This window comes from Musca autumnalis, unplaced genomic scaffold (genome assembly GCF_047663935.1).
Source record: "Musca autumnalis isolate F117 unplaced genomic scaffold, ASM4766393v1 scaffold_1, whole genome shotgun sequence".
NCBI lineage: Eukaryota > Metazoa > Arthropoda > Insecta > Diptera > Muscidae > Musca > Musca autumnalis.
In genome coordinates this window covers 319065369-319084847 of record NW_027411644.1, presented here as the reverse complement: position 1 = coordinate 319084847, position 19479 = coordinate 319065369, and the positions used below count along the sequence as shown (strand labels likewise).

The window sequence follows — 19479 nt, the reverse complement described above, 5'->3', positions numbered from 1 at the left end:
GCATGTTCCAGAAAGTTGTTTATTAATGCCTTTGCTACACTATTGTGGTTAATTGTTTTCTTGAATTTTGAACGGTTTAGTATCTATGGAGCAGAAGCCAAGAAAAGAGGATAAACATCACAATTGTTTTGCTATTTTGGCCATTGAGATCCGTTTCTACAGAGTTCGTATATTCTAGTTGTTTCGTAATTGGTTGTTTGCTTCAAAATGTATCGGTTTGATAGCTGTATAACAAAACTTGAGAACAAATTTTAAAAGAAATTTGACCATGGCGATTTTGACCTTGCATATGAAGTTAGATGGTTTATATTTGTTCACAATTTTTGTTCTTTAAGACAAGAGCTACACCTTTGACTCTGAGATAAATTCAAATTTCCTAACTGTTTGGATGATATAGTCCTGACTAAATGACCCTTTTTACATCAAAGTCTTAAACTTTCGGAGGCCTATAACCTCGAAAGTTGATGAGATACGAAAAAACGGCGAGACACGTGTTCTCTCTGTATTGGTCTTCTGTCACGCTGCGGTGTCAGAATATGGTTAATAATTTTCGTGTTGCACAGTGTACCCTACACCACTGTGAATATGTAAAACATATATGTGAGCTATATCTAAATCTGAACCGATTGGCACATATATTTTTAGACCGCATTTAGTCACACATTCCAACCCAGCAAACCAAATGTCTGATGTCCGACACGTCTGAACAATTTCGGAAGCAAAGTCGTTCAGATTTCGTTCCGATTTCTAAACGATTTTTCGGATAGGAAATAGTTCAGATTTTGTACCGATTTCGGAACGAATGTCGAAAAGAAATTTCCTTTCCGAATTTCCCAAGGATTTTCTTCAGATTTCGTTACGAAATTGGACCGAAATCGATCCGATGTCGCTAAGACATTTCGTTCCGAAATTATGTCAACCACTTCATACAACTTTCGTTAAGATATCGTTACGATTTCGGATCAGATATCGGACGTATCGTCCGAATTTTTTTCCGATTTCGTTACGATGTCGGTACGATTGGTTTGCTGGGAAGTTTCATCGAAATTGGACGTATACCGCGTGTTTGGAGCAGCAAATACCTGAAATCGTACGAAAATACATATGGGAGCTATATCTAAGCCTGAACTGATGTCGATCAAATTTGGCTCACCTATTTTTATAAATAAATTCAGTCACCAATTCTAATGTTCATAGAAATCGAATGTAAATAGCGTGTTTGGAGCAGCAAATACGTGAAATCGGCCGAAAATATATATGGGGGCTATATCCAATTTTCACCAAAAGCAATAGCTTTTTCCTATTGCAAAAAATTATATTCCCTAGTTTTCAGCTGAATCGGACAATAAATGCGAACTGTACGTTGCGAACGGACGTACTTACTTACTTAGCTGGCCCATTACAGAACATTTGTTCTATTGGCCGAACTAAGAAAAGATCTCCAATTCTCTCTATTTGTTGCTTCTGGAATACCGCGCCTTTTCATCTCATCATCCACTTGTTTGCGCCATCTATTCTTTGGCCTGCCAATTCTGCGTGCAACGCCAAGCGGTCCGTGTTTATACACCTTTTTAGCGGGGTCATCATCGCTCATTCTTATGATATGGCCTAGCCAACGCAATCGCTGCATCTCGATACGTTTAACAATATTGATGTCGTTGTACAGCAGATACAGCTTTCACCGTCAACACAGATTGGTCCGTAGATCTTTCGAAGAATTTTTCTCTCAAACACACCAAGCACTGCCATGTCTGCTTGCGCAAGTATCCAGGCTTCGGAACCATACATCAGCACGGGTAGTATCAGTGTTTTGTAGAGCGTTATTTTTGTTTCACGAGATGTGGCTTTGTTTTTAAACTGCTTACTTAAACCAAAGTAGCATCTGTTGGCCAATACAATTCTTCTTTTTATTTCACAACTGATGTCGTTTGTTGTGTTTACGGAGGTGCCGAGGTAGACGAAGTCTTTTACTACCTCAATACTATAGGAACCAACTTCCACAGTCGGTCCGAGCTCAATGGACGCATTGCGCGTCGACACCATCAACTTGGTCTTCTCACCGTTTACCGCCAGACCCACTTTAGCAGATTCTCCTTCGACCTTCATAAAGGTATCAGTTACTTCTTTTACTGATCGGCCTATGATGTCTATGTCATCAGCATAGGCAAGTAACATGTGGCTATTGGTGTAAATTGTGCCATTTCTTTTGACATTTGCATCTCGTATTACCTTTTCCAGCAAAATGTTGAATTATTTATTATTATTATTATTTATTAGCGTATTCCATCAGGAACATAAACTATTTACATAGAATCTCCATCTTACTCTATCCGAAGCAATATATCTTAACTCATTAAAAGATTTTCCAGTTTCATTAAGAATGGTTCTTCGCCAGGTGGTTTTTGGCCGTCCTCTGCTGCGATTACCCTGAGGATTCCAGCTCAACGTTTCGTGGCATACATCGTCAAAAGGCTTGCGGAGTGTGTGTCCAATCCAGTTGTATTTACGTCGTTTTATTTGTGTGTTTATATCTTCTTGTTGAGCCAGTTGAAGAAGGTCTGCATTTGATATGGTTCTTGGCCACCATATTTTAAGAATGTTGCGAAGACATCTGTTGGTGAAAACTTGCAGTTTATTTTTAATATTTTCATTCACTAGCCAGGTTTCAGATCCATACAATAGTACCGACTTGACGCAGGCATTATATATGTGTAATTTGGTTTTTGGAGAATATGCCCCAGAGTTCCATATATTTCTTAGGCTGCAGTATGCGCTTCTGGCTTTTTGGATGCGCATGTCGACGTCGACAATTGCTCCGCCGTTCGGGTTGATGTTGCTGCCAAGATAGCTAAAGTTATCTACATTTTCAATACGTTTCCCGTTTAGAAAGAATGTAGGGGTTTGATTTGATTTAACATGCATACATTTCGTTTTTTCGGCGTTTATGTGTAGGCCAAATTTTGCTGCTTGCTCAGATAATTGATTGATTTTCGATTGCATATTTTCTTTGGTAGTAGCAAGCAACACGATGTCGTCGGCATATTCCAAATTTTCGAGGTTATGATGTAGTCTCCAAGGTATGCCTTTGTTTTGATTTATTGAATATGACAATATTTCGTCTAGCGTGGTTATGAAAAGGAGTGGAGAAAGCAGACATCCTTGTTTAACTCCGCTGATAGTTTTGAAAGCTTCGCTAATTTTGCCGTTGTGAAAGACTCTCATTGTTGAGTTGGTATATTGTGCTTTTATAAGATTTATTATTTTTGTAGGGACGCTTTTTTTCTCAAGTGCCTCCCAGATTTTTTTCCTATTTAGAGCGTCGAAGGCCTTTTCAAAATCAACGAAGGTCAAATATAATGGCGTATTGAACTCGTTGCACTGTTCGATTATCAATCGCAAACTATTTATTTGGTCCACACAGGAACGGTTAGGTCTGAACCCTGCCTGTTCTTTGCGAAGGCATTTGTCAAGTGGATCGAGTATGCGGGTGAGTATTATTCTGTTGAAAATTTTGCATATAGATGGTGTTAGAGCTATGCCTCTCCAGTTGCTGCAATTTTTTAGGTCCCCTTTCTTTGGTATTTTTATTATTAGGCTTTCTTTCCACTCTGACGGGACCGTTTCAGTTTCCCAGATTTTGGTTATTAGTGGTGAGAGTATTTCAGCGAAATATTCTGGGTCGCATTTGTAAAATTCTGCAGGCAGATTGTCGATACCTGCTGCTTTACCATTTTTTAATAGTATTATTGCATCTTTTATTTCGTTTATTGAGGGGGTACCCGAATTTATGTATTCCGTAGGACGGTTGTAGGCTTGGCTTTGTACTCCGACAATATTTAAATCGGTAGCTGGTTCGATGGTGCGATTTAAGATATCCTCAAAGTGTTCCTTCCATCTTTTGAGCTGTGCGTCTGTATCCGTGAGAATCATTCCGAATTTGTCTTTAATAGGTATGTTTGAATTTATAGGTCACACGAAAGGCTGTCTCCTTGTCTGAAACCTCTTTTGGTACAAAATTCTTCCGAGAGGTTCTTTCCAATTTTAACTGAGGACCTAATATCAGTTAAAGTCATCTTACAAAGCCGGATGAGCTTTGCGGGGATACCAAATTTAGACATGGCTTGGAATACCTTTGAACGCAGCGGGCTGTCGAAGGCTGCTTTATAATCGACAAAAAGGTGGTAGGTGTCGATCTGCATCTCGTGGGCCTTCTCCAGGATTTGCCGCAGGGTAAATATCTGGTCAATGGTGGACTTGCCAGGTCTAAAGCCGCATTGGTATGGTCCAATTATCTCGTTGACCATAGGCTTTAGTCGTTCGCACAATATCCCTGACACGATCTTGTAGGCAATAGGGAGTAGACTTATGCCACTATAGTTAGAGCATACAGTCTTATCTCCCATCTTGTGGACGGGGCACAGGATACTCAGGTTCCAATCGTCGGGTACTCGTTCTTCTTGCCAGATGGTGCTAACTAGCTGATGAATACACCTTATCAGCGTGTCGCCTCCGGTTTTGAACAGCTCGGCTGGTAAGCCATCGGCTCCTGCTGCCATATTATTCTTCAGCCGATTTATTGCTGTCTTTACCTCATCTTGGCTGGGCGGTATACATTCAATACCATCTTCTGGGATTGGATCTGTGGTATCATCGTCTTCGCTACTATTGGATACCAGCAGATTGGAGAAATGTTCCTTCCATATCCTGAGCACGCTATCTGTATCTGTTACCAGATTACCTTGCTGGTCTCTACAGGAGGATGTGCCTGTACCAAAGCCATCTGTTTGATGTTTCACTCTTTGGTAAAATTTTCGGGCTTCATTCTGGCTCCTGTACATCTCGATTTTTTCACACTCCCGCTTTTCCATTTCTCTCTTTTTCTTGCGGAAAAGACGTTTCTCTTCTCTCCTTTTCTCCCGATATCTCTCTCGTGCGCTACGCGTTGCTACTGATTGTAAAGTAGCTCTATATGCCGCATTTTTCTCTTGGGTAGCAGCACGACACTCCTGGTCATACCATGAATTCCTTTGTGGAGGTCTCTGGAATCCAAGTATGGATTTTGCGGCTGTTTGCATGGAGTGGGCAATATGTTGCCATTGTGTTGTTATGTTATCGGGATGAGGAGTGCTTTGATTAAGCAGTTGGGTCAGTTGAGTGGAATATGCTGTGGCTATCTGTTGTGTTTGCAGCCTATCGATGTCCTACTTCCGCGTTGTATCTGTTCCTGCTTTATTTGCAACGTTTAGACGGGTACGTACCTTTGCTGCAACAAGGTAGTGTTCCGAGTCTATGTTTGCACCTTAGAACGATCGTACATCCAACACGCTTGATGCATGTCTTCTATCTATCACACCGTGATCAATTTGATTACTTGTTCTTTGATCTGGAGACAGCCAGGTACCCTTATGAATATCGAGATGATTAAATCTGGTACTGCTAACTACCATGCAGCTGCAAAGTCTATCAGCCTCATACCATTGTCAGATGTTTCACTGTGGAGGCTGAATTTCCCGACTGTTGGGCCAAAGATATTCTCCTTTCCAATTTTAAGGTCATGGGCAGGGCAATGGTCATATGTTTCTTCTAAGCGCTCCTAAAATATATCTTTGGTCTGTTCGTCATTTTCTTCAGTGGGAGCATGAGCGCAAATAAAGCTGATGTTGAAGAATTTAGCTTTTATTCGAATTGCAGCAAGTCTTTCATTCACTGGGGTGAAGCTGGATACCAGATGTTTTAGTCTCCGACTAACTACGAATCCGCAACCAAACTCATGCTTTACGTCATGGCAGCTATAATACAGTGCGTCACCTTTAGGTGTTGTTGTGACGCCTTTCCCAATCCATCGTATTTCCTGTATGGCAGTAATATCGGCCTTGTACTTTTCAAGTACGTCTGCCAATGCGAAGACTGCACCTTCTCTATAAAGAGTGCGAACATTCCAGGTGCAGATTCGCAGATCATGGTCCTTAAAACGTTTGCGGGGTTCGTCAACTTTAGAGGGGTTTGTTTTTCTTTTCTGACGTAGGGGATGGAAGATACCAAGAAACTGTCCTGACCGGTTTTAACATGGCAAAGCCCGGGATTTATCTTGGCCCCTCTGATATAGTTAGTGTTTTCCGACACCAAATGAAACCTATACGTGTTTGGTTTGTTAGTGTGGCAGTGGGGGTTGTTTAGGCTGTTGGGCTTTGTTGGCACGGAGTCAATGTGCGTGTAGATACGATGGAGGAGAGGAAAGACAAAAACAATAGAAGCAAAACCACAACATATTTATAGGCAAAGCACAAAAACCGGGTTTTGCCAGAAAAAAAAAAATAATGGCAAATGTAGGGGAAACTAGAACATTTATTTTTGTATTATAGAAAAGCATTCATACTTTTGCAAAAATTGTATTGTGTACATGAATACAAAAATTTGTCCTTTCACTTTAAAAGGGGTGCGTTCAAATTATGAACGGAATTAGTAAAACATTCATACTTTTGTTTTTTTCTGTGTAGGGTATTTATAATGCTGTAGTCAGGTCAAAAAGTTTTTTCTGTTCGCAAGTCATAAAACAAACACGAATAAGTATAAAATAATTAACTACAGAGATTATACTGCACTATAAATGTCGGGGACATCATGCCCCTTTGCGTTAAATTTAAATTAAAATTTTCTACGTAGGGTCTTTCCAGAATTTTGTGGTCCTTTTTGGACATTTGAACATGTCCAAAAGTGTGGCGGAGGTGGTACTTGAAGGAATGGACCACATAGTCCATTATGGGAGTGGATCTTATTTTATGAGTCATATCTTTTCGATAGATATGGCGCCCACTAGTCATTTCAGTGGGTCATCGTATAATATTTGGACCAGTATGCCAGGATTCATGGACTTGTCCACGGAAAACATAACGGTATATATTTCCAAAGGATCTTCGAACAGACCTTAAACTGCACTTAGACACAAATGTTGAAGTTTTGTGGGGGAGGTACCCTAAAGAGAACACCGATATGGGCCATTTTAGAAGTTAAACTAAATTTTGGGCAAAATATTAGGAGATCCAAAGTTTGGACCAAATTGGTTGCCCCGTTCAAGAGATATCGTGCAAACCATTTTAGTGTCATTTTTTTAGATATTGGGAGGTAGTACCGGAAGTTGTGGACCGGAATTGCCCATCTTCGAACTGAAACTATGTTTGGACAAAATATGACGAAGGCCAAATTTTTGAGCAAATCGGTTGATCAGTCAAGAGTTGTTGTGCTCTCCATCCACTACATATGGTGCAATAGGGGTTTTTTTGCACCTTTCGGGCTGTTTTCTCAAGAAGTATGCATTTGCCCAAGAAAAACAAGTAAAAAAGTATCAGTCGGCTTTGTCGACAGAGATATACCCTCAGCCTGTGCAAATTGAAACACTTTTTTCACAAAAAATTTATGTATTTAGGGGGTTTCAAAATTTAAAGTTCAAGCATTTTGCGGAAAAGGTACTTAAAGGAACTTTCAGGCTATTTTCTCAGGAAGTATGGACTTGTCCGTAATGAAACTTACAGCGTCGTATAGAGGACATCGAATAAAACTTGCGTAAACAAAAATCAAAGCGATTCGAGACCAGGTCCTAAACTGATCTTTTCCGAAATTTTGTGCGGGAGGTACCCGAAGGAGTGGACCGATTGAGTCTATATTGGAACCTCAAATAAGTTTATTAGAAATAACACGATGTGCAAAGTATGGACAAAATCGGTTACTTCCTTCAAGAGTTATCGTGCCCACAAATTTTCCGAACATTTTGGAACTTTTGTGGGGGAGGTACCTGAAGGAGTGGACCTATGTAACCAATCTTCGAACTTAAATCAAATCTGGACAAAATATTTCGATACCCAAAATTTGAACCGAATCGATTGATCCGTTCGAGAGTTATCGTGCGCACCAGCCAGACAGACGGACAGACAGACGGACGGACATTGCTAGATCTACTCAAAATTGTCTGAAACGGATATCGTACAAACATACTTGGGGTCTAAAACCATTATTTCGATGAGGCACATTTTTGTTCGTATCAAAGTGTAATTACCCTCTTTAGCCTAAAGGCTGAGGATATAAAAAGTGTTTTTTTGTACTTCAAAAATCACAAGTAGCGGCAAAACCACCAACATGTCATCCTTGGAGAATGACAACATAAAAACAACAGAGCGTGTTAGCGTATGATATACATATACGTACACTCATAATAACAATCATACGCACCAAAGTCAATCTACGCCCTCAATAACTGGGCCGGCATATCATACATTTGGAGAAAGAAATTGTTGGTTCACAAAGAAATCTGACCACATTTCCATTTGTTATGAAAATGCGTTCTTTGAGTGCATAAGGTCTAGTATTGCGGAGACCGTTGCAATTGAATTGCTGGAACGAAGAAAGGATCAAAGTCGGGCGGGCCTATTTGATACCACTGTGTGTAATTTTTTGAGTCATGTTTTATTAACCATATTCTGACTCCACAGTGCGATGGAACACCAAAAATGAGAAGATACTTGTCCCATCGTTTTTTCGTATCTCATCAACTTTCGCGGTTATAGGCCTACAAAGGTTTGATGCTTTGATGTAAAAAGGGTCTTTTAGTCAGGACTATATCTTCCAAAACATTAGGCATTTTTAATTAATCTCGGAAGCAAAGTTGTAGCTCTTGTCTTAAAGAAAAAAAAATTGTGAACACATATAATCCATCAAACTTCATCTGTAAGGTAAAAATCGCCATGGTCAAATTTCTTTTAAAATTTTTTCTCAAGTTTTGTTTGTTGAAATCTAAGGTAAATTTTTGTTGTTAACTCTATCCTTCATTTTTGGGCGATTCGGTATCTGTGTACCAGAGTCGGAGAAAAAAGTATAAAAATTGGATATTTTCAAAAGATTTTTTGCTATTTTTACCATTAACGACCGTTCATAGACATTTCGCATGTACCAGAAAGTTGTTTATTGATGCCTTTGCTACACTATTCTGGTTGATTGTTTTCTTGAATTTTGAACGGTTTAGTATCTATGGAGCAGAAGCCAAAAAATGAGGATAAACATCGCAATTGTTTTGCTATTTTGTCCATTAAGATCCGTTTCTACAGAGTTCGTATATTCTAATTGTTTTGTAATTGGTTGTTTGCTTCAAATTGTATCGGTTTGATAGCTGTATAACAAAACTTGAGAAAAAATTTTAAAAGAAATTTGACCATGGCGATTTTGAGCTTGCATATGAAGTTAGATGGTTTATATGTGTTCACAATTTTTGTTCTTTATGACAAGAGCCTCTCCTTTGCCTCTGAGATAAATTCAAATTTCCTAACTGTTTGGATGATATAGTCCTGACTAAATCACCCCTTTTTACATCAAAGCCTTAAACTTTCGGAGGCCTATAACCTCGAAAGTTGATGAGATACGAAAAAACGGCGAGACACGTGTTCTCTCTGTTTTGGTCTTCTGTCACGCTGCGGTGTCAGAATATGGTTAATAATTTTCGTGTTGCACAGTGTACCCTACACCACTGTGAATATGTAAAACATATATGGGAGCTATATCTAAATCTGAACCGATTGGCACATATATTTTTAGACCGCATTCCAAGATTCATCGAAATTGGACGTATACCGCGTGTTTGGAGCAGCAAATACCTGAAATCGGACGAAAATATATATGGGAGCTATATCTAAGTCTGTACCGATATCGATCAAATTTGGCACACCTATTTCTATAAATAAATTCAGTCACCAATTCTAATGTTCGTAGAAATCGAATGTAAATAGCGTGTATGGTGCAGCAAATACGTGAAATCGGCCGAAAATATATATGGGCGCTATATCCAATTTTCGAACGGACGTACTTACGTACTTAGCTGGCCCATTACAGAACATTTGTTCTATAGGCCGAACTAAGAAAAGATTTCCAATTCTCTCTATTTGTTGCTTCGCTTTCTGGAATACCGCGCCTTTTCATGTCATCATCCACTTGTTTGCGCCATCTATTCTTTGGCCTGCTAATTCTGCGTGCAACGCCAAGCGGTCCGTGTTTATACACCTTTTTAGCGGGGTCATCATAGCTAATTCTTATGATATGGCCTAGTCAACGCAATCGCTGCATCTCGATACGTTTAACAATATTGATGTCGTTGTGTAGCAGATACAGCTTTCACCGTCAACGCAGATTGGTCCGTAGATCTTTCGAAGAATTTTTCTCTCAAACACACCAAGCACTGCCATGTCTGCTTGCGCAAGTACCCAGGCTTCGGAGCCATACATCAGCACGGGTAGTATCAGTGTTTTGTAGAGCGCTATTTTTGTTTGACGAGATGTGACTTTGTTTTTAAACTGCTTACTTAAACCAAAGTAGCATCTGTTGGCCAATACAATTCTTCTTTTTATTTCACAACTGATGTCGTTTGTTGTGTTTACGGAGGTGCCGAGGTAGACGAAGTCTTTTACTACCTCAATATTATAGGAACCAACTTCCACAGTCGGTCCGAGCTCAATGGACGCATTGCGCGTCGACACCATCAACTTGGTCTTCTCACCGTTTACCGCCAGACCCACTTTAGCAGATTCTCCTTCGACCTTCAAAAGGTATCAGTTACTTCTTTTACTGATCGGCCTATGATGTCTATATCATCAGCATAAGCAAATAACATGTGACTATTGGTGTAGATTGTGCCACTTCTTTTGACGTTTGCCTCTCGTATATCCTTTTCCAGCAGGATGTTAAAGAGATCACACGAAAGGCTGTCGCCTTGTCTGAAACCTCTTTTGGTACCAAACTCTTCGGAGAGGTTCTTTCCTATTTTAACTGAGGACCTCGTGTCAGTTAAAGTCATTTTGCAAAGCCGGACAAAAATGTGGTAGGTGTCGATCTGCATCTCTTGGGTCTTCTCCAGGATTTGCCGCAGGGTAAATATCTGGTCAATGGTGGACTTGCCATGTCTAAAGTCGCATTGGTATGGTCCAATTATCTCGTTGACCATAGGCTTTAGTCGTTCGCACAAGATCCCTGACACGATCTTGTAGGCAATAGGGAGTAGACTTATGCCCCTATAGTTAGAGCATACAGTCTTATCTCCCTTCTTGTGGACGGGGCACAGGATACTCAGGTTTCAATCGTCGGGTACACGTTCTTCCTGCCAGATGGTGCTAACTAGCTGATGAATACACCTTATCAGCGTGTCGCCTCCGGTTTTGAACAGCTCGGCTGGTAAGCCATCGGCTCCTGCTGCCTTATTATTCTTCAGTCGATTTATTGCTGTCTTTACCTCATCTTGGCTGGGCGGTATACATTCAATACCATCTTCTGGGATTGGATCTGTGGTATCATCGTCTTCGCTACTATTGGATACCAGCAGATTGGAGAAATGTTCCTTCCATATCCTGAGCACGCTATCTGTATCTGTTACCAGATTACCTTGCTGGTCTCTACAGGAGGATGTGCCTGTACCAAAGCCATCAGTTTGATGCTTGACTATTTGGTAGAATTATCGGACTTCATTCTGGCTCCTGTACATCTCGATTTTTTCACACTCCCGCTTTTCCATCTCTCTCTTTTTCCTGCGGAAAAGACGTTTCTCCTCTCTCCTTTTCTCCCGATATCTCTCTCGTGCGCTACGCGTTGCTACGGATTGTAAAGCAGCCCTATATGCCGCATTTTTCTCTTCGGTGGCAGCACGACACTCCTGATCATATCATGGATTCCTTGGTGGAGGCCTCTGGTATCCAAGTATGGATTTTGCAGCTGTTTGCATGGAGTGGGCAATATGTTGCCATTGTGTTGTTATGTTATCGGGGCAAGGAGTGCTCGCGTTAAGCAATTGGGTTAGTTGAGTGGAATATGCTCTGGCTATCTGTTGTGTTTGCAGCCTATCGATGTCCAACTTCCGCGTTGTGTCTGTTCGTGCTTTATTTGCAACGTTTAGACGGGTACGTACCTTTGCTGCAACAAGGTAGTGGTCCGAATCAATGTTTGCGCCTCGGAACGATCGTACATCCAACACGTTGGATGAATGTCTTCCATCTATTACAACATGATCAATTTGATTACTTGTTCTTTGATCTGGAGACAGTCAGGTGCCCTTATGAATATCGAGATGATTAAATCTGGTACTGCTAACTACCATGTTTTTTGCAGCTGCAAAGTCTATCAGCCTCATACCATTGTCAGATGTTTCACTGTGGAGGCTGAATTTCCCGACTGTTGGGCCAAAGATATTCTCCTTTACAATTTTGGCATTCAAATCGCCTAGAATGATTTTAATGTCATGGGCAGGGCAACTGTCATATGTTTCGTCCTTTTCTTCAGTGGGAGCATGAGTGCAAAAAAAGCTGATGTTGAAGAATTTAGCTTTTATTCGAATTGCAGCAAGTCTTTCATTCACTGGAGTGAAGCTGGATACCAGACGTTTTAGTCTCCGACTAACTACAAATCCGCAACCAAACTCATGCTTTACGTCATGGCAGCTATAATACAGTGCGTCACCTTTAGGTGTTGTTGTGGCGCCTTTCCCAATCCATCGTATTTCCTGTATGGCAGTAATATCGGCCTTGTACTTTTCAAGTACGTCTGCCAATGCGAAGACTGCACCTTCTCTATAAAGAGTGCGAACATTCCAGGTGCAGATTCGCAGATCATGGTCCTTAAAACGTTTGCGGGGTTCGTCAACTTTAGAGGGGGTTGTTTTTCTTTTCTTTTGTTTTTTCATAGTAGGCTGTTTTTTCTAGGGAAGGGTTACTAACCCGACGCCCAAACCCAAGTTTTTAACGTTCTTATGGGAGAACGCGCGGCACATGTTAGCTCACTACCTTTAACGGGTGTTGAAGGCAGTTCCCCAGGTGACACCACGGGGAGGTCAGTGTCCACTTGAGATGAAAGAGGGACCAAGATAAATGCTGGGCTTTGCCATGTTAAAACCGACCGTTGCTTGGTATCTTCCATCCCCTACGTCACCCATTTCTTTGACATCTACCTACATAATTGGTATGTTCCAGTACTGCACATTTCTACACATTTTTACTATTTTTTTTCGATAACATAAAGGAAAAATCGGTTATCGGAGTAAAAATGTGTAGAAATGTGTAGTACTGGAACAGACCAAATATTCTCTGAAGAACACATATGTTTTTATAGTTCGATTACCGATTACTCTCGAAACATTCGAAATCTCACAATAAGAACGCATATCAAACTGCTCTAAATGAAAACATTAGATTATTATCAGTAAATGCGTCTTTGAATGAATTTACTGACCTAATTGTGATGTCTTACCCAAAAACAGCATACAAAAAGAAATGGGAATATAAAAATAAATGGTTTGATAATGCATGTCTGAGAGAAAGGGAAAAGTCAATGAAGCTGTTGAGAGTATATCGATCTTCAAATCAGCAATGTGACAGAATAGAATATATCACACAGAAAAAAAAGTATCAAAATCTTTGCAAAAGGAAGCAATTAGAATATTATAATGGCATAGAGAGCAGGTTGGATTTGATCTCTGATAGCAAATCATGGTGGAAATTGGCGAATGAAATTAGGCAGAAGGAGAACATAATTGGATGTCATATTACAGCCGAAGCTCTAAAGAACCATTTCGCGACGCTTTTGAACCCCGATACCCAAACCACTTTAATATATTATGCTCCATCTCTCTCGAAAAATGAAAACCTTGATAAAGATTTTACTCTATGGGAAATAAAGACACAACTTCGTAAACTTCAAGAGAATAAAGCACCGGGAGAAGATAGAGTAACATATGAATTTTTTATGAATGCAACAGATGATTTTCTCATGCTACTTTGCAGACGGTATACCCAAATATTAAATGGCCTGGATGATTTCGAAACGTTTCGATCGAGTATTATTTACCCAATACACAAAAAGGGAGATGTTAACTTATCTAGCAATTACAGAGGAATAAGTTTCATGAACTGCATTGCCAAATTGATGATGGGTATGATAAACACTAGGATAACTGATTGGATAAACCGATTTAAAGTACTTAATGAATACCAAGCAGGATTTAGAAGTGGATATTCAACTGTCGACAATGTGTTTAACATATCAGCGATTGTAAATATAAAGTTTGAAGAAAAAAAGAAGGTATACGCATTTTTTGTAGACTTCAGAGCGGCGTTTGATACAATTCCTAGGCAATACCTTATATACAAATTGCATGAACTGGGATTATCAACAAAATTGGTGAGGTTTATAGAAAATGTATATATGAACAACAAGTCGGCGGTTTGGACAGGCAAAGAATTATCGGAATATTTTGAATCAACATACGGTGTTAAGCAAGGATGCCTATTGTCACCGGTATTATTTGCATTATATCTAAACGATATGCATGATTTTCTAGGAGGAGGTATTTATATAGACGATATTAACATACGATTACTCATGTACGCAGACGATATCGTTTTGCTAGCGGATGATGCCAAGACTCTACAGATGATGATTAATAATCTGTCGAAATATTGTGATATGTGTGGTATGGAAGTGAACCAGAACAAGTCGGAAATCATGGTATTTAGGAAGGGCGGCAAACTCGCGGATAATGAAAAGTGGTTATATAAAGGAGAATGTCTCCGGATAGTAAATGAATATAAATATCTCGGAATAACACTAACCCCTAGGCTCTCCTTCGCGAAGCACATTGAATACAAAAACAATGCATCAAAAACATGTTTAAATATAACCTGGAAACAATTCATTGGAAAACCAAATATATCTATATACGCAAAATGGAAAATGTTTCTTTCAACCTGCAGGTCAATCCAAAGCTACGGTGCTCAATTATGGGGTCATGCTTACTTCGAGGAAGTGGACAAACTTTATAGATATTTCCTTAAAAAAATTCTGAAACTACCAGATCATATACCCAACTATGTCCTAGCCCTCGAAACAGGGTATGAGGAAGGGTTCTTTTATACATACAATCTACACTTGAAGTACATATCCAAATGCTTATTCGATATGCAAAGTCATCGATTGCCACATAGACTCATGTTAAAAATATTAGGGAGAAATATAGCCTGGTATAAACATTTGAAAACAACACTCGCAGAAAATGATATATCTACTGAGAATGTATGCGAAAGCAAGAGCATTTGGTTCTCAACATGTTGTCAGCTGTTCGAAAACATCAAGCAAAAAACCGTACACAATTACATAATCAATGCACAAAACTCCGCTTTCAGAATTTATAAAAGACTGAAGTACGATATTGGTCTTACATATTGTTGTAAAGATTACAATCAAAACCAAATATCTCTCATCATGCGCGCAAGAGGTGATTTACTATGTCTAAATGGCTCCACCTATCGAACAAACAGCCTACAAATTTGTTCATTATGTAACCTGCGAGAAATTGAAACAATCACACACTTTCTTGGTCGTTGTCCTATTTTTAATAACTTAAGAATACGATATTTTCAAAAAGCACAGCTAAATGACTTAGAGGTTATTTTTCAATTGAACGGTGGTGAAGATATTGCCTGGTTGCGTCTGTACAATTATTTGAGAGAAGCTTTGAATTACAGAACATTCTTAATAAATGAATTTAATTACTATTGAAATATAAAACTCAAACTTCCAGCGGACGATTCATAAGAATCATGCTGTAAACCATCTTATTTTTTCAGAAACAAATTATATTCTTTAGCGTAAGAAATACTGTTGTAACGTTTATGAAAAAATAAAGATACATACATACATACATTCGATAAACGATTTCTATCGAATCTCGTCTTGCAGCATTTTTATCGTGTCGAAATCTTTTTCACGAGCAAATACTCGATCGAATCTCGTAATTAGGCCCCAGTGTTTTGAAAACATTGAAAACTTCTAGAACCACTTAATTATGGAATATTCCCGCCGAATCGACAAAAATATTCCCTTTTTCCAAGGAGAACAAATTCCGCACGGAGGACACGGCCCTGATCGAAAATACCTCCTAGTCAATCTGAGCCTAGAACCATAAAATTAAAACAGCAACAAGTTGAAACTCATTCAATTTATTTTTATTATTTCCATTATTTTTTTTAGTTTTTAAAACATCAAAGATTGCGTCTACTCATTTTTTTTCTTTTCTTCATTTCCGTTTCCGTGTGTTAGGAAAAAATCTTTGTTTAATATTTGTTGTTGTTGTTTTTTATTTAGTTTATAATCGTAAGATTGCTCAGTAGCTTGAATTAGATTCTTATGCATTTAGTTACGTGTTGGGTGGCGGTGAGAAGATGTAAGGAAAAAGGAATTGCACATCATAGGTGATTCTATTCATTTCCGCATTGATAAAAATTCAATTCAAAAAATTTCAATTACAAATATTCCACAATATCGCATTTAATCGATATATTGGGACAACTTTGACCCACCACATTGCGACCTCGATAATTTGGACTTTTCTCTGTGAGCAGCTTACGAAATATTGGCAATATTGCCGTTTCACCATCGAGCAGCTCCGTTTCCGAACTGGCACCATACATGGATGACGAATCCGCCTTCATGCCACGATGTTTATTGTTGTTGTTGGTTGTACGCTGTTTATCGGGTGCAATCATGGGCGACGAATGATGATGGGCAGCATGTTGTATGTTGGTGCGATTCGTCGTCTTGCGTTGTTGCATACACTGGGTGCTGGGTGGAGTGGGTTCACGTTCCCTTTCACTGTCCGTTTCACTTTGACAGACGGTGCCCTTCTGGGGTTTGTGACGATGTTTGTTGCGATTCTTTTCCGAAACGGATCGTTGTATGGGTGAGGTTATTTGATCGTATGATGACGGGACAATGTGACTGTGTTCCGAACAACGTTGAGGACTGGCATAGTTGCGAGGTGATTGCCTTGAGTGCTGTTTGGCATGCGACAGGGTGTGCGTGTCCCACAAGTCACTTTGTGATACAACAAAATTCGATTTCAATGCGGATCCCATGCTGACACGACGAGAATCCGAGGCGACGGGGGCTGAAAATTTAGAAAAAAAAGAATGTTTAATGTCTGCTGTGGTCAATACTCTTTGTTAAAGAGGGGCGCGTGTCACGATCATGAAAATTTGGAAACTTTTATTCAATCTATGCTGTAGTCAATACTCTTTAGAAAAAATGGGTGGGTGTCAATACTCTTTAAACAAGTAAAAAAGTATCAGTCGGCTTTGCCGACAGAGATATACCCTCAGCCTGTGTATATTGAAACAAATTTTTCCCAAAAAAACTTATGTATTTGGGGGTTTTAAAAATTTAGGGCGTTTGAACCGACAAAAATGATTAGGATTAAAGATCAAAAGTTTTGCGGAGGAGATGCTAAAAAGAGTGACTGGAGACACTACATATGGTGCCATAGGTGTTTTTACACCCTTCGGGCTGTTTGCTCAAGAAGTATGGACATGCCCCCGAAAAAAAATTTTACCATCGTAATTGAGGCAGCAAATGCAAGTTGCTACAACAAAAATCAAAGTGATTCGAGAGCAGGTCTTAAAGTGAACTTATCCGAAATTTTGTGTGAGAGGTTCCGGATGGAGTGGACAAATATAGTCCATATTTGAACCTGATCTATATCTGGTAGATATATTAGGATGTGTAAAGTATGGACCAATTCGGCCATTCCCTTCAAGAGTTACCGTGCGAACAATTTTTCCGAACATTTTTGAACTTTTGTGGGAGAGGTACCTGAAGGAGTGGACCGATGTGGCTTATCTTCGAACTTAAACTATGTTTGGACAAAATATTACAATGACCAAATTTTGAATCGAATCGGCAGATCCGAGTTATCTTGCGCTCCAACCGCCTCACACGGTGTCATAGGGGTTTTTTGCAACTTTCAGGCTATTTTCTCAGGAAGTATGGACTTGCACCTGATGAAACTTGTACCGTCGTATGATGGGCAGTGAATACAAGTTGCTAAAACAAAAATCGAAGCGATTCGAGAGAAGACCCTAAACTAAACTCTTCCGAAATTTTGTGTGGGAGGTACCCGAAGGAGTGGACCGATTGAGTCCACATTGAAACCTTATCTAAGTCTGGTACATATTTCACGATGGGCAAAGTATGGGCCAAATCGGTTACTCCCTTCAAGAGTTATGGTGCGCACAAATTTTCGGAACTTTTTCTAACTTTTGTGGGGGAGGTACCGGAAGGAGTGGACCGATATAGCCCATCTTCGAACTTAAACTAAGTTTGGACAAAATATTACGAAAGCCAAATTTTGAACCGAATCGATTCATCCGTTCGAGAGTTATCGTGCGCTCCAGCCAGACAGACAGACGGACGGACATTGCTCAATCGACTCCAAATGGTCTGAAACACATTTCGTCCAAACATACTTGTGGTCTAAAACCATTATTTCGATGAGGCACATTTTGCCCGTATGAAAGTATAAAAATGGGTGCGTGTCACGATCGTGAAAAATTTAGAAAATTTTATTCAATCTCTGCTGTAGTCAATAGTCTTTAGAAAAGATGTCTCGGGTAACGATCGTGACACTTAACACCAACAACTAAATGGTCACATAGTCGTCACCAAAGTGCTTAGTGCTTTACATGCTCGTGATACGCCCCCAACTCTGCTCTTTATATTTGTACTCTTACTTTTAACAGTGTTGTTGTTATTTTTGCCATGACTTCCACCATGTGGACAGACATTATTCAAGTCTGTCTGAGATGCCGAAACATTTGTCGATGAATTCCGATGATTGTTGTTGGCATATTTTGTACGAGATGTTGGCGTTTGGGTGCCATTGTCATATTGCTGTAAATATAAATAAGAAACATTTTGAAAAAGAAGAGAGAGAGAGTGTGTATTTCCTTACTCTCGAAGATGTGGATTGACGCCTTTCCCTCAAAGTGGAATCCTCACGATGTACATTATTACATTCCTGACGTTTGAGGCTTGACATCGAACCAATACTGACATCGGTTTGAGCCGAAACCGAGTTGCGTTTGTCCACCTGACGTCGTGCTGTGTCGTTACATTGTTTGGCATGTTGTTGCTGTAATTGTTGTTGTTGAAATTGTGCCTGTTGCTGAAGTTGTTGCTGCAATTGTTGTTGTATTGGTTGCTGCATTACATGATGGGTTTTTGTTGGTATTGTGGGTGGTTGTTGCTGGGGCTGCTGTTGTTGCAGTTGATATGGCGGCAGCTGTTGTTGTTGGCTATCCTGACGCTTTACATTCTTTTTACTAAAGGGGTGGGAGGGGGATTTTGGGAGAAGAAAATTTGTTTTAAGTCCCAATTTACATTGGGCGAGTTTACTTGTGGCAATTGTCATTTTGTAGGAGAGAGAGGTAGGCATATGGTAACCCTTTGCCTCTCAGCACCCTCTCTCACCTACAAACTGACAATTGCCGCAAGTAAACTCGCCTAATGTAAATTGGGACTAACTTTTAATTAGTTTCTTAAGGCCTCGACACATAAGAAGCATGGCATTCTTGCTTATGTCATATCTAGTAAATGCCTAAAGACCAAGTTCGACCTAATTCAAATGTGATA

General features: G+C 39.7%; 2 protein-coding genes across 3 annotated transcripts in view; one reads left to right on the top strand and one right to left on the bottom strand.

The window, feature by feature from the left end:
* The window catches only part of disp (RND transporter family member dispatched), a 258859-nt gene that overhangs the window by 208621 nt on the left and 30759 nt on the right, over nucleotides 1–19479 (top strand). The window lies entirely within an intron of this gene.
* GABA-B-R2 (gamma-aminobutyric acid type B receptor subunit 2) overlaps nucleotides 15998–19479 on the bottom strand; it is a 32024-nt gene continuing 28542 nt past the window's right edge. For both annotated transcript variants that reach the window (XM_073962420.1, XM_073962421.1), the window contains exons 13-15: nucleotides 18800–19169; nucleotides 18579–18738; nucleotides 15998–16960 (exon numbers count right to left, since the gene is read on the bottom strand). In XM_073962420.1, coding sequence (XP_073818521.1) covers nucleotides 16317–16960; nucleotides 18579–18738; nucleotides 18800–19169 — 1174 coding nt within the window. In that variant the 3' untranslated portion in view covers nucleotides 15998–16316. The remainder of the gene's footprint in view (nucleotides 16961–18578; nucleotides 18739–18799; nucleotides 19170–19479) is intronic.